We start from the raw sequence: 14,714 nt of genomic DNA, 5'->3' as shown, positions 1-14,714 counted from the left end.
CAAGTCCTAGGCTCAGTGGTTTAACCCACAGCGCCACCAGCGTCCCATGAGTAGATTATGTGCTTTTATTTAAAATGCATCTCTGGGTTATTTGTGGGGCATAGGAATTTGTTCATTTTCCCCCCCTTCAAAATATAGTCTGGCCCCCCACATGGTCCGAGGGACGGTAGACCGGCCCACGGCTATAAAAGGTTGCTGACCCCTGCTATTAACACTTTTGGAGAACTGAGAATTTCAGAACACATTTCATCTCCCACAGTATATGGGGGAAATCCCCATAGTGTTTTGTTTTTTGCAATTACTGTGTAAAGTAGAGGCTGACACCTTGCCTTATGTAGAATCTGGCCACTTGCCTTCTAGGTAGTGGTGTCCAGCCTGTGGAACGCCCTCCCATCAGATGTCAAGGAGATAAGTAACTATACAACCATTAGAAGACATCTGAAGGCAGCCCTGTATGGGGAAGTTTTTAAATGTTTAATGTTTTATTACGTTTTTATATATGTTGGAAGCTGCTGCCCAAAGTGGCTGGGGGAACTCAGTCAGATGGGCAGGGTACAAATACTACTACTACTACTATTATTATTATTATTATTATTATTATTATTATTAGTTCTCAGTAAAGGTGCCTGGATGAAAGCGAAGAAAAACTAACTTCTTACTGTAAAGCTAAGTGAAGGGGTCACATCCACATCAGGCACACCCACACGCCCACCTGAATCCTGGGAACTCTAGTTCACCCCTCAACAGAGCTACAGTTCCCAGCACAAACAATCCTTCCGCAGATTCTTTGGGGGAATCTGTGTGTTTTAAGTGTGCTGAGAAATAATATATGTATGGAATGTATGCTATCAACCAGCCCAGAAGGATGGGATAGATTAAAGAAGTATACACAAGCTAGTTAAAATTCATTTCAGTAACTAAAAACAAAATCCAAAAACCAAACCCAGTAGGTTCTGTTAATACTTCCAGCCAGCTATCAAGCATGCTTTCCACCTTCCTCGCCCTCAGCATCACGGATTCTGAAGTCTCAAGCTTGTCTCAGCAGTAGAGCACTCACTCAACTTTAATACTCTTTTCTTGACTTGATAATGTTTTTAAGGCAAGAAGCCGCACTACTTGTCTACTTAGGAAGCAAAGAAAGGACATCTAACAGTAGCAATGGAACCCAAGAGGAGCTCTTAGGTGCTCTGAGCGTTCCAGCTGTCATTATTAACCTGGAAACGGCATGATAATGCAAAAAGGCCATCCTCACTGTCTAGCCCTCTTTGCACATCCCAGTCCACACATTTAAATCAATGGATTGAGGGTGGCAGAACTGGAGCAACTGGCCCTGTCCTTAAGCTAATGGCCTGTGTGCCAGTCACCCCATTCCCAATAGTTTAGTCAGTATAGCTGAAATCACTAATTGAACAGCGTCTGAAGGACTTGGAGCAACAGAACAATCTGGCCAATATGAAGAAGCGCTGCCCCCCCCCCCCCCAGTTTGACTCCCTGGCACCATATTTGTATAAATTAACCATTCCAAAATACAGACTTGCCTTCACATTGGCCAGATTGGATGTGATGCCCTCTGCCGTACTTGAGGGCAGATACCGAAGGATTCCAACTGAGAAGCGACTCTGCCCCCGTGGAGATGGCAATCTGGAAACAGTGGCTCATGTTCTCCTGTCCTGTCCCCTTTATAAAGACCTGAGGAATGAGATCTTCACCTCACTCCTACTTAACATCCCAGGCCGCCCATCTGAGGCCACACTGTTCTTCCTGTTATCAGATCAGAATGATCAGACAACAGCAAAGGTTGCTAGGTTTATCGAGGGTGCAATGAGATTAAGGGCCACTATTTGAACGATGGTCTTGGTCATTTGATGGTCCTTTTTATCCATGGCTGTTGTTTTTTAATTGTACATATTGCTTGTTTTATGTTGCTACGGCCGTTGGCTAATGCAAATAAGGTTTATCTATCTAGTCAGTATAGCACGGCACTCTTAATCTCAGGGTGAGGGGTTTGAGCCCCACGTTGGGCAACAGTTTTTTGCTTTCCAGGGGGTTGGACTAGATGACCCTTGCTGTCCCTTCCGGCTATATGCTTCTATGATCCACTCATTGGGTGGAACAAGAAAAAGGACTGTACTTACACAGGGCCTGTATACATGGCCAGGGCTCCTTACTACAAGTACTGTTCCTAGATGTGTAATAGTTTACATGCATGTCTAGTCTTTTCTCATGATCTCTGCAATGGACAGGGGCAAAGACCAATAGATGCCTGTTTTCCTCTGCACATTGATTTAATATAATAATTTAATAATAATAATTTATTATTTATACCCCGCCCATCTGGCTGGGCCTCCCCAGCAACTCTGGGCGGCTTCCATAAAAAACAAAAATACAGTAAAATATCACACGTTAAAAACTTCCCTGAACAGGGCTGCCTTAAGATGTCTTCTGAATGTCAGGTAGTTGTTTATGGCTTTGACATCTGCTGGAAGGGCGTTCCACAGGGCGGGTGCCACTACCGAGAAGGCCCTCTGCCTGGTTCCCTGATGTGTGGGCCACAGCATGAGAAGGGGAATCCTGTCTCCCTGTTTACTAAAGTCAGAGAAACTGTAAGCATCTGCTTCTAGCGTTGAGTCACTATGTCTGCTTAGCTTGATTCCCCCTTTTCTATATCGTTGTCCAATTAATTAACAGAAGGTACATGAATTGCATGCTGCATTTGTGCTAACTATGGTGGCCACGGTCGGAAGATTCTTGCACATTGTCTTACTTTGAAGTTTAGCCTTGACGCCACCACATCGCCATTTGGGGTAATGATAGGAACGTTTTCACAGATAATTCCATGATCAACATCTATTACTCTTCCTACAAGTAAAACAAACAAACAAAAATTACATGTTAGTGAAGCACGCACATGTACAGGTAGACAGACAAAAAGCTGTCAGTCTTGGGAGGGCTTATTCATGCGACGGACCCCTGACCGTTAGGGTCCAGTCGCGAACGACTCTGGGGTTGCGGCGCTCATCTCGCTTTACTGACCGAGGGAGCTGGCGTACAGCTTCCAGGTCATGTGGCCAACATGACTAAGCCGCTTCTGGTGAACCAGAGAAGGGTATGGAAACGAGGTTTACCTTCCCGCCAGAGTGGTACCTATTTATCTACTTGCACTTTGATGTGCTTTCGAACTGCTAGGTTGGCAGGAGCAGGGACCGAGCAACGGGAGCTCACCCCGTCGCGGGGATTCGAACCGCCGACCTTCTGATCGGCAAGCCCTAGGCTACAGCACAACTTCTGAACCCACCCTTCTCCTTTCAGAATCTTCTAAGTCTGCAAAGCACTCCTTGGCTTCACCTTCACTTAGCATTAGGGAGAATGAATGGTATTAGGGGTGATTAAACAGCATTAAAGCACACTGCATGGTTATTTCTTTTAAGTCCCAGCAGATGGAGCAGGAACGCTCTTTCCAGACATTAGCTGGAATACGGTGTTGTGTGTTGGGCCACAGAAAGGTTAGCCTGTCTCCTTTTGGCTGGATGTGAAGGGCACTGCCTTACCTAATGCTAAACAGGAGTATCACAGCTGCTTCCGTGAATCTGATCTTAAACATTACACTGAAACCAGCCTCTAGCATCTGAATTCACTGATTTAGCATCGTATTTCGATATCCAAAGCACGCTTCGCTACAGATGAGCAGAAACTGTTCAGAAAGTAATAACAAAGGCGAAGCCATTTGACTTTTTTAAAAACCTATATGAATCCACATGTCTAACCTAAATACTGAAACCCTTCTTCATCGCAAGAATGTATCACTGAATGAATGAAATACCTTTTCTCAAAGACTTAAAACTGTTCCAAATAGTTGAAAACTATTCAACTATTGTTCCTAATGTAAAATAAACAATAGATTCATTATAAAGTCTGGCAGCATTTCTCTGAAGATTAACAAGAGTTCAGATATGCTTTTAAATAATCCAGATTTGTAACCAGGGAACGACTAAAGCAGTAGCAGCATACTATAGCCACACTTTTGACAATGTATTTATAGAATGACCTTCCCTAACCCCCATTGTTGTATGCCACTATAATTGTAGATTACAATAAATACAGTAGTGGGCTATATAACTGATTTATTACACACTTTTGATCATGAGAAGTGAAGGAGACATAATGGTATAGGGTAAAATACCTATCTGAGAAGTAGTTAGAAATATCTAAAGTCGAGATTGTCTCCTTTACAGTCTCCATCCTACATAAAAAGGTTGTAATTTTCAACTCATGGACTTCGAAAGAGAGCTGGGAGTACTATCCTCAGAACACAAAACTTAACCAAAAAATGTGGTTACAATTTAGAAAAGTGCACACGATTTGAAACCTCACTGCAGAACCAGAAATTACTTTTCAGTAAGTTCTCTTAAAGAACCACTTAATGAGGGTGAAAGAGGAGAGCGCAAAATATGGTCTGAAGCTCAACATCAAAAAAACTAAGATCATGGCCACTGGTCCCATCACCTCCTGGCAAATAGAAGGGGAAGAAATGAAGGCAGTGAGAGATTTTACTTTCTTGGGCTCCATGATCACTGCAGATGGTGACAGCAGTCATGAAATTAAAAGACGCCTGCTTCTTGGAAGAAAAGTGATGACAAACCTAGACAGCATTTTAAAACGCAGAGACATCACCTTGCCAACAAAGGTCCGTATAGTTAAAGCTGTGGTTTTCCCAGTAGTGATGTATGGAAGTGAGAGCTGGACCATAAAGAAGGCTGATCGCCGAAGAATTGATGCTTTTGAATTATGGTGCTGGAGGAGACTCTTGAGAGTCCCATGGACTGCAAGAAGATCAAACCTATCCATTCTGAAGGAAATCAGCCCTGAGTGCTCACTGGAAGGACAGATTCTGAAGCTGAGGCTCCAATACTTTGGCCACCTCCTGAGAAGAGAAGACTCCCTGGAAAAGACCCTGATGTTGGGAAAGATGGAGGCACAAGGAGAAGGGGATAACAGAGGACAAGATGGCTGGACAGTGTTCTCGAAGCTACCAGCATGAGGTTGACCAAACTGCGGGAGGCAGTGGAAGACAGAGTGCCTCTGGTCCATGGGGTCACGAAGAGTCGGACACGACTAAAAGTCTAAACAACAACAAGTTCTCTTAGTCTGAGTAAGTCCTCCAATCCTACCCTATTTCACAACATGCTAGCATGCTGTGGAATTCAATACATATTTAAGGCAGCACCTTAAAAGCCATCATTTAACAATCCTGCGAACAAGATGACCCCCAAAATAATATACATGTTAATAGACAGAATGAGGGGCGGTCAGAAATCAGCTGTGGGGGGGAAAGAGTATGCATTGGAAGCAATGAACAAGGAAAGAGTATTTACTAAGGTTTGTTAAAGAGGAGGGAGATAATGGGGAGGGAAGTTTTCTGGATAAGCCAGGAAAAAAAATAAGTATTAGATGAAGAGTTACAAAAATTTCTTTAGAGAGGGCTACTGGAGGGCAAGCAGCATGGCGTCCCATGAGAAGTAAGAGGCATGAAGAGGAAAGCAGAGAAAGGGAGAGCTGAATGAAAATATTGGAATTCCATTAGCAAAAGACCTTCATGCAAATTTACTGATACAATTCCTGGGATTGCACCAAGGTGGAAAAGTGAAAGTTTGTAATGCACTGCCACATTTTTCATTCTCTCATGCAGAATACTAAACTAGAATTATCTTCCTGACATACTATGTTTCCATGTGCAGGGGGATTTTGAAGTGGTGGAGTGTTCAGGTATGTCACCTTCCATCTGAAATGCTGCAGCCACAGGAACCAGGTACCATGTTGCTATTATTATTATTATTATTATTATTATTATTATTATTAAATGCACGGCCTTTAGCATCTCACAGAAAACAGTTTATAAAAGTCAAGAGTTGGATGTGGAAATTGCATAGCTGGGACCAGAAGGTACCAGGATCTATTATTCTAGGCAAAGGGAACGAATTAAGTGGATAGTTTTGTTTAAATAGCTGGCCCAGGGTTTCAATTTCAAATTGCAAGCTTTTAAAGAGGAATCTTTTTAAAAAAATTAAATATGCATCATTCATTACCCTTGATTTCCAATGGGCCGTCGATATGTTGCTCTGTTTTATCTCTTTTCTTATTGTTGCTTTCACATTCTTGAGAAACAGCTGTCCTTTTGTAAATGCCCCTCTTCACTTCATCGAAGACTGAAAACATGTTGTACACACGAGCTGTGTAGCCTGCTAACTCTGTGACCTGCAAAACGATAAACGATTGCAAAGATTAAAAACAGAACTGTGCCGACGAATTACTGTAGCACGTGCTTTTACTCTGCCAAGTATAACGCCGTGTAATGTGCATTGTGTTCTGTTATTCCAGGGGAACAAGATGATTCCATGAAAGCAATGAATCCAATTTTGATGGGCATTCAGATATTTCTTCCTAAAGATAGGAGCTTCCTATAGAAATCCAGCTTCTTAGCAGTTGTAGGTTATGATGATGACATCACCACCTGAAAATCACTGGATGGCTGGGGCAGGAGAAACTTCAGCAGTTTTAAGTTGCCTGTGATTTGTGGACCAATAAACAACAACCTCAAGGAAAGAATAAGTACTTCTCTTTTTCATTTCTGCTGCCAACTTCTTAGAGAAAGGCAACACTGTTCACTTGGCTTCAACCAGCATCTGGTGACTGATACAGAAAGCAACTCTAGGCCTAATGCGCTCCTGCTTGCCTGTCAAAGACACACTTTCAGATGCACTTGTAAACATTAAATGCTAGGCAAGTGTCAGGACACCCCACTGTTTGATTTAAACGTAGGGTTTGATGCCTGTTTACCAATTTATTCCCCCCCTTCCATCCCAGAAACATTTGCTTGAGATGTTATTTGAAGGAGGAATTTTGCATGTGAACGAAAACTGGATTAATGGTCTGTTGTGGCCTCCCCAATTCATCTACATCATGGGTAGGCAAACGAAGGCCCGGGAGCTGGATCCGGCCCAATCGCCTTCTAAATCCGGCCTGCGGACAGTCTGGGAATCAGCATGTTTTTACGTTTGTAGAATATGTCCTTTTATTTAAAATGCATCTCTGGGTTATTTGTAGGGCATAGGAATTCATTCATGTTTTTTTCAAAATATAGTCCGGCCCCCCACAAGGTCTGAGGGACAGTGGACCAGAACGCTGCTGAAAAAGTTTGTTGACTCCTGATCTACATGCATGTGTGCATGCACACACACTCATGCATGCTCACATATCAGGTCAAACACAACAACATTCAGACGACTATTGCACACACTTTCAAGCATACTGTGATTTTTTTATGTCTACGTCCTGCAATGTTCTGGACATGCCATTGCTGCTGTAGGTGTACAGCATGCATCCACTGTAACCATTTTACATCCCTGCTTTTATTTTGCAATCGATCATTAAATATGGCTGTAGGATTTTTCTGGCTTTAAAAGAAAACGAAGAGAGATGTCCAGCGCTACAAAAACATGCTGCTCTAATCCTATACTGCTGCACAACACACATTCCATAGCGCTATGACCTTACACATCTCTCTCTAACTAGAAAAGCATTTGAGCGATAACTGAAAGATTGACTTTAACAAAACAAAAATGGGGTCATAAAATGGTACCCACCACAAGGGTTATAATGAATGGGTGTTAAGAGGAGATAAATTCCCTTCCTGATCCGTTCCTGCCCATGTCTAAACCCCACTATTTCAAAAAGATTGACAAGTAGTGCTACAGGCATCTACATTGTGAAAACAGTTTTATTCCTCCATTCTCTTTTTAAAGCACTGCTTTTTGCAGTCTGAGAAGAGACAGAAGCTCCTCAAGTGAAATAAATAATAACAATTAAATAATAATAATAATAATAATAATAATAATAATAATAATAATAATAATAAATTGTATTTATGTACAACCTTTCCAGGACGTGGGTGGCACTGTGGGTGCCCACCCAAAGAGCCTAGGAGTTGCCGATCAGAGGTCGGCGGTTTGAATCCCCGCGACGCGGTGAGCTCCCGTTGCTCGGTCCCTGCTCCTGCCAACCTAGCAGTTCGAAAGCATGTCAAAGTGCAAGTAGATAAATAGGTACCACTCTGGCGGGAAGGTAAATGGCGTTTCCGTCCGCTGCTCTGGTTTGCCAGAAGCAGCTTAGTCATGCTGGCCACATGACCCAGAAGCTGTACGCCGGCTCCCACGGCCAATAAAGCGAGATGAGCGCCGCAACCCCAGAGTCAGCCACAACTGGACCTAATGGTCAGGGGTCCCTTTACCTTTACCACCTTTCTGCCTAAGGCATCCAAGTCAATTTACAATTTTTATGGACTAAAACAAATGAGATAACATTTAAAGTTGGCTGTGGGGGAGGGAACAGTCCTGCTACAGCAGGCCTTATTGGTGTCTGCTTCCGGCACATCCTTGCTCCTCCTCGCAGTATCCCAAGGGATTACCATCTGCCCAAGAGAGACAGGAGCAGTCTGGCTGGAGCAGGCCTGGTGTTCTCTGTGCCTCCTTCCCTCAGCCTCTTATTTCTCCTCACAGGGCAGATGGTGAATGACAAGGATTAGATGACAGTGTTGCGTGAAAACCTCATTAAACACGAGTGAACCAAACCTGCGGATTCAATGCTGAACATCTATGTGGAAGCACTCCCACACACACACACCAATTTTAAAACAGAATCATTCAGTTGTGTCTTGACCCCAATGAAAGATGATGCCGTGGAAGTTGCCTGGATTTTTGGGTGTAGGGAAATGTTTGAATGCAAATCCCATCCACCCTCACCGGAATAATGTTGGCTCATTCTACTCAGGCCCTCACTCCCTAATCTGATTCTTTCGCGATGCTTCTGTTATAGATGGCGGCTGAAATTCTTCCTATGCCTTTGGCCTTGGCTCAGCCTGTCTTCCAAAAACGTAGGAAACCACACCCCAATTTCTGGGGTGTGCGATGGGGAGAGATTCTGAAAGCTGGCGAGTTCCCAATCCACAAATTATGACAACCCCAAACTGTAATGTGCCGTCTCCATCTGCTGGCAGAAAGGAAGTAGACCGAAACATCTGGACCAGCAAGATGGATGAAGGCAAAAATCCATTTAGGCCAGAACTCAATTTCCTACAGTGGCCAACCATATGCCACCAGGAAGCCCACACAGGCCTGAAGCAATACTTGTCTCCTATTTCTGCTCCCACCAACTGGCATTCAAAGGTACAGTGGTCCCTCAGGTTACAGACGCTACAGGTTACATATGCTTCAGGTTACAGACTCCGCTAAGCTTGTGGGCATCAGCAGGTCTTCTCAGAGCAAATTCCATAAATTAACTGAGGGCTGGCAGAAGTTTTGGGCTTCATCCCTGGTACTGAGCTCTCTGTGCCCTGAAACGGGGCTGGTAACCTGTGTGTGTCCAAACTGGTTTGCCAGTTTGGGTGGGAGCCGGGGTGTTTAACTGTCTTGCCAGAGTGGTACATGCTCTGGTTATCTCCTGCTTGGACTACTGCAATGCGCTCTACATGGGGCTACCTTTGAAGGGGACACGGAAACTACAATTAATCCAGAATGCAGCAGCTGGACTGGTGATTGGGAGCAGCCACAGGGGCCATATATAGCACTGGGCCTAAAGGCTCTACGCTGGTTCCCAGTATGTTTCCAAGCACAATTCAAAGTGTTGGAGCTGACCTTTAAGGCCCTAAACAGCATTTACTCCTGAAGGAGCATCTCCACCACTGTCACTCAGCCTGGACACTGAGGTCCAGCTCTGAGGGCCTTCTGGCAGCTCCCTCACTACAAGAACTGAAGTTGCAGGGAACCAGGCAGAGGGTAGGGCCATCAATTTGATTTGAAGTAATTTTTTAATGAAATGATTTTAAAATGTTGTCTTATTTTATTGTTGTTAGCCGCCCTGAGCCCGGCTTCGGCTGGGGAGGGCGGGATATAAATAACAATTTATTATTATTGTTATTATTATTCTCAGCAGTGATGTTCTCCCATCAGATGTCAAGGAGGTAAAGAGCAACTTTTAGAAGACATCTGAAGGCAGCCCTTTATCGGAAGGTTTTTAATGTTCGATGTTTTATTACCGTATTGGCCCAAAAATAACCCACACCCGAATATAAGCCGCAGCTTTAAAAAAAAATTGGGGGGGAGACAATACCCGAATATAAGCCACTCCCTTAAAACTCCGCAGTCACCCACACCCATTCCGTTTTACCGTATGTCTGTTTCAGCAGTGATATCGTAAAAGCCAATTTTTGTAAGGTCGCGAATTTAAGCCGCACTTTAACTTTCCATGGTCGGAATTTGGGGGGAAAGTGAGGCTTATATTCAGGCCAACATGGTTTGTTTTTATATGTGTTGGAAGCTGCCAAGCATGGGTAGGGCAACCCAGCCAGATGGGCAGGATAAGAATGATGATGATGATTATTAATAATAAGTGGCCAGAAGCAACAGCATCTTAAAAAGCGACACACACACTTAAAATGCCACCTTTTGTGAGGGCAGCAGTAGGTTTCCTGTCCTGTCCTCCCCATGGTGCTTTCTATTAAAGCAGCAGGGGCTGGGACTTCTCCACTAGCTGCCACTATGTCTTCCTAAAGGTAAAGGTAAAGGGACCCCTGACCATTAGGTCCAGTCGTGGCCGACTCTGGGGTTGCGGCACTCATCTCGCTTTATTGGCCGAGGGAGCCAGCGTACAGCTTCCAGGTCATGTGGCCAGCATGACTAAGCCACTTCTGGCAAACCAGAGCAGAGCACGGAAACAGCGTTTACCTTCCCGCCGGAGTGGTACCTATTTATCTACTTGCACTTTGACGTGCTTTTGAACTGCTAGGTTGGCAGGACTGCTAGGTTGGCAGGATTGCTAGGTTGCTAGGTGCCAATTAAAACACAGGTGGGATTGGGGGTTCATGTAGGGAGAAGATGTCTCTGCCTTCGTCACCGGAAGTGACATTAAAACATTACAGAAAGGTCCTGCCACAGACACTCTGCTAACATAAGATATCTGCTGAGATTGGCAACCCTACCGAGATTCCCAGCCAATCACAGCTGATCCCAGAGGAAAGTGAAGCCTGAAGTTGGTGCCGATCAAGCTTTAAAGCAGGGGTCAGCAAACTTTTTTAGCAGAGGGCCAGTCCACTGTCCCTCAGACCTTGTGGGGGGCCAGACTATATTTTGGAAAAGCAAAAGAAAGAATTCCTATGCCCCACAAATAACCCAGAGATACATTTTAAATAAAAGCACACATTCTACTCATGTAAAAACATACTGATTCCCAGATCGTCCGCAGGCCGGATTTAGAAGGTGATTGGGCCGGATCCGGCCCCCGGGCCTTAGTTTGCCTACCCATGCTTTGAAGCCTGGATAAGCTCAGGTGGTTAGAGCATGGTGCTGATAACACCAAGGCTGCAGTTTCAATCCCTGTATGGGACTGCTACATATTCCTGCCTTGCAGGGGCTTGGCTTAGATTATCCTCAGGGTCATATCCAGGTCTACAATTTGAGGATTCTTTTTTTTTAAATTAAATTTGATTAAAGGTTACAAAAAAATAAAACAAAATAAAATAAATAGAAACAATACATAACCGTACATAAAAACATTTATCTACACAATTTTCCAGAATGCAAACTAGAGAAGAAGAAAGACGAAAAATAAAAGAAAGAAACAAAAAAATGAAGGAAAAAAAATACTTTTCATAATCAATAATTCCAAATTCTTACTTCAAACATTTCAATATATAAATCCTAGTTAAAATATTATAAAAGACTTCTACCACATTCACCACACGCCCCTCTTGGTTATCTCCCCCCCCCCCCCCCGCCATTGCCCGAGACAAGATGGCAGCCGGGACGCTTCCGGCCGCTGAGGCAAATGCCAAGAGGGCAAAAAACAAAACAAACACACAAACAAAAACCTCTTGGTTATCTAATTCACCTCACAATTTGAGGATTCTATGTCTGAGCAGTAGCTTCAAGGCCTGCTGAGCTGTACTAGGATTTTCCATTCTAGCACAGCCCACCACACTGGAAAGGAAAAATGAGTCACCTGATATCATAGCGTTATCAGGTGTCTATAATGTCCCTGCTTGCTCACCTGTCTTCTGAACTATATAACCCTACCCTGCACAGTTCTTAATGAAATGTGCATTCCCATGTACACTTGGATGAACACCCGGAGACATCCTGGTGGAAAAAAGTCACATATAACTCTTTATTTGAAGGCTCAACCAGACCGAGTAGGTGTTGGCCTTTGTTTGAAAAGTTTGTACTGAATATTAAGATTATTATTATTTATTTTCATCATGCCTCTCCTTCCAGAAGGTGCCCAGAGTGGCCATTTAAACAATGAATAAATACAATTTAAAAATCATGACAGGTAACCATCTCAAACATGTCAGAAATGATGACAGTTCGAGATGCAGGTTTGAGTTGTCTTTTAGCCCAAGCAACCCGGGTTCAAAAACAGTCCTGGCAAAAAACGAGGAGCTTGGTGTTGGAACTTTCTACACAATTCAACAGATTTGTACTTGTAAACCTGCATGTGTAGCTCTAGTATTACATTGCATAGTATTGGTTTCATCATGAATAAATAATAAATAATAATAATAATGTGGACATCTATTTCACAGCAAGAACTTGCAGAAATGTAAAGCAACTTGGGAAATAAGAACACAGTTTTTAACCGTCTCTGGCGCTTAAGTTTGGACTTGTAGATTGCAAATCTTAACTTACATTAAAACATCGCCTGTATGGAGTAAGGTTGAGCCAAATTCTCCATTCTCTCCACAGAAACTCCTGGGGTGACCCAGTGCACTAGTGGAAGCCACTAGAAGAACTCTCACTGTGTTTGATCTAGGGAAGGGTTTGTACCAACACCTGACCAATGAGGAATTTGTCAGCAAATGGCAGAAAACCATGGCTAAAAAAGCCACCTCTATTGGTCTGTCACCCCCCCCCCAACTGTATTACCTGGGTTATGAAGGCGCCCTAAAGACGTTAAAGCAAAGATTATGGGATAATGCACACAGTGACTTGCGATCTCGCTCACACGCAGTCTGTAGTCCGCTGGCAGTAGGAGTACAATATGGGCATGTCTTTAAGTTAACATCTTACATTAAAAACCTGACAGTACCAAACTACCAAAGGCTTTTCACCAAAGCCAGACTAAACGTCTTTCCTTCTGCAGTGTTGGATGGCAGGTTGAGAGGAGTTCCCTACCAGGACAGACTTTGCTCGTGTGCTCAAGACATCGATTCCATAAAACATATTTTGTTGCACTGTGCAAAATATGAGCAAGCCAGGGCTGAACTGATATTACCCTTGCTGGTACCTTTCCCGGGAAAATCAGAGGCTCACTATGTCAGGTTCCTATTGGAAGACTGGACAAATGGTTGAACATCAGCAGTGGCAAAGTTTTTATCGGTGGTTGCAAGAACCAATGATCCCTATATCCGGAACAAAATGCTTATTTAACCTGGAGGTAGGCTGTATGAATTGTATATTACTTCGTAACGATTTCTTGGGTCTCTGGACCCAAGTAATAAAGATTGATGATGAATATATTGATGTTGCTAAATCTGAAGTGCATGTACAGTCAGGGGCACAGCGTGGGGATGTGTGTGTGCTGGGGGGGGCGTGGCCCCAGGCACACAATTTTTGAGGGGGCGTGAACCAGGTGCCCCCACGCAAGCGACCCCAGAGGAGCATGGCCTGGTGCTCCTCTCCGCCTGTCAAGGGCTGTATCGGCCAGCTGGGCTCCCCTTGGCAGGTGGCGCAGCACAGCCCCAGTTTGCTCCGGTGGGGATGGGGTCGCTCCGGCGGCATCGGATGGGCTGACGTCCTCCCCGCCTAGCGCCCACACCCACCCACCCACCCACCCTGGGCACCAGCAACTGATGCTACACCACCGTGTATAGTGGCTGTGGTGGCAACTCACCCTTCCCCCAATGACGGTTTCTATAATTTGGATCCCAGCCTTCCTTTCTAATTGCATGTACAAAGCAGTATTTCAAAAACTCCAGGCAGCATACATCCCCCAAACCCCAAGCTATTTACATTCACTTAACAGGAGTTCCCTATCTCCCAGCCCCCTGCTGGTGGTGGCTGGGTGGATTGGGGAATTCTTGAGAATGGTGTGAAATATCCTGCAGGAAGCTGCTGATGGAGGGGGAAGTTGGTGGAAATCACTTTATGTGAATAGAGGAGCAACTTGGGATTCAAGTCTATTTATTCCTAAGGAAGACTGTGGTCATTATAAAAAATACAGCCGTACCTTGGAAGTCGAATGGAATCCATTCCAGAAGTCCATTCGACTTCCAAAACGTTCGGAAACCAAATTGCAGCTTCCGATTGGCTGCAGGAAGCGGCTGCAGCCAATCAGAAGCCGTGGAAGCCCCGTCAGATGTTTGGGTTCCAAAAGAACGTTCACAAACCGGAACAATCACTTCTGGGTTTGCGGCGTTCGGGAGCCAAAACGTCTTGAGTTCCAGGGCGTTTGGGATCCAAGATACGACTGTATTCAAAAGTAGACACAACAAATGCTCTTAAAAAAAACACATTGGGATTTAATAGTGACTATATCAAGGAACTTTTGAAGCTTCCTGTGAATCCTGTCCGGATTTCCTGTTCCCACCCTCCCTCAAATGGGTATACACAATTCCATTTTAGACTACGTTTACGTCCCGTCCCCCCCCCCAAAAAAACCCCAGTTGT

The 14,714-nt window shown here is 44.2% G+C and overlaps 1 protein-coding gene across 1 annotated transcript in view; it reads right to left on the bottom strand.

Moving 5' to 3' along the window:
• The window catches only part of ABCD2 (ATP binding cassette subfamily D member 2), a 56,319-nt gene that overhangs the window by 30,689 nt on the left and 10,916 nt on the right, over positions 1–14,714 (bottom strand). The window contains exons 4-5 of the mRNA XM_028746122.2: positions 6,084–6,252; positions 2,765–2,859 (exon numbers count right to left, since the gene is read on the bottom strand). Coding sequence (XP_028601955.2) covers positions 2,765–2,859; positions 6,084–6,252 — 264 coding nt within the window. The remainder of the gene's footprint in view (positions 1–2,764; positions 2,860–6,083; positions 6,253–14,714) is intronic.

The sequence above is a fragment of the Podarcis muralis genome, chromosome 10 (assembly GCF_964188315.1).
Source record: "Podarcis muralis chromosome 10, rPodMur119.hap1.1, whole genome shotgun sequence".
Lineage (NCBI taxonomy): Eukaryota > Metazoa > Chordata > Lepidosauria > Squamata > Lacertidae > Podarcis > Podarcis muralis.
The sequence above is the reverse complement of the archived record's forward strand: the minus strand, read 5'-3'. Positions and strand labels throughout refer to the sequence as shown.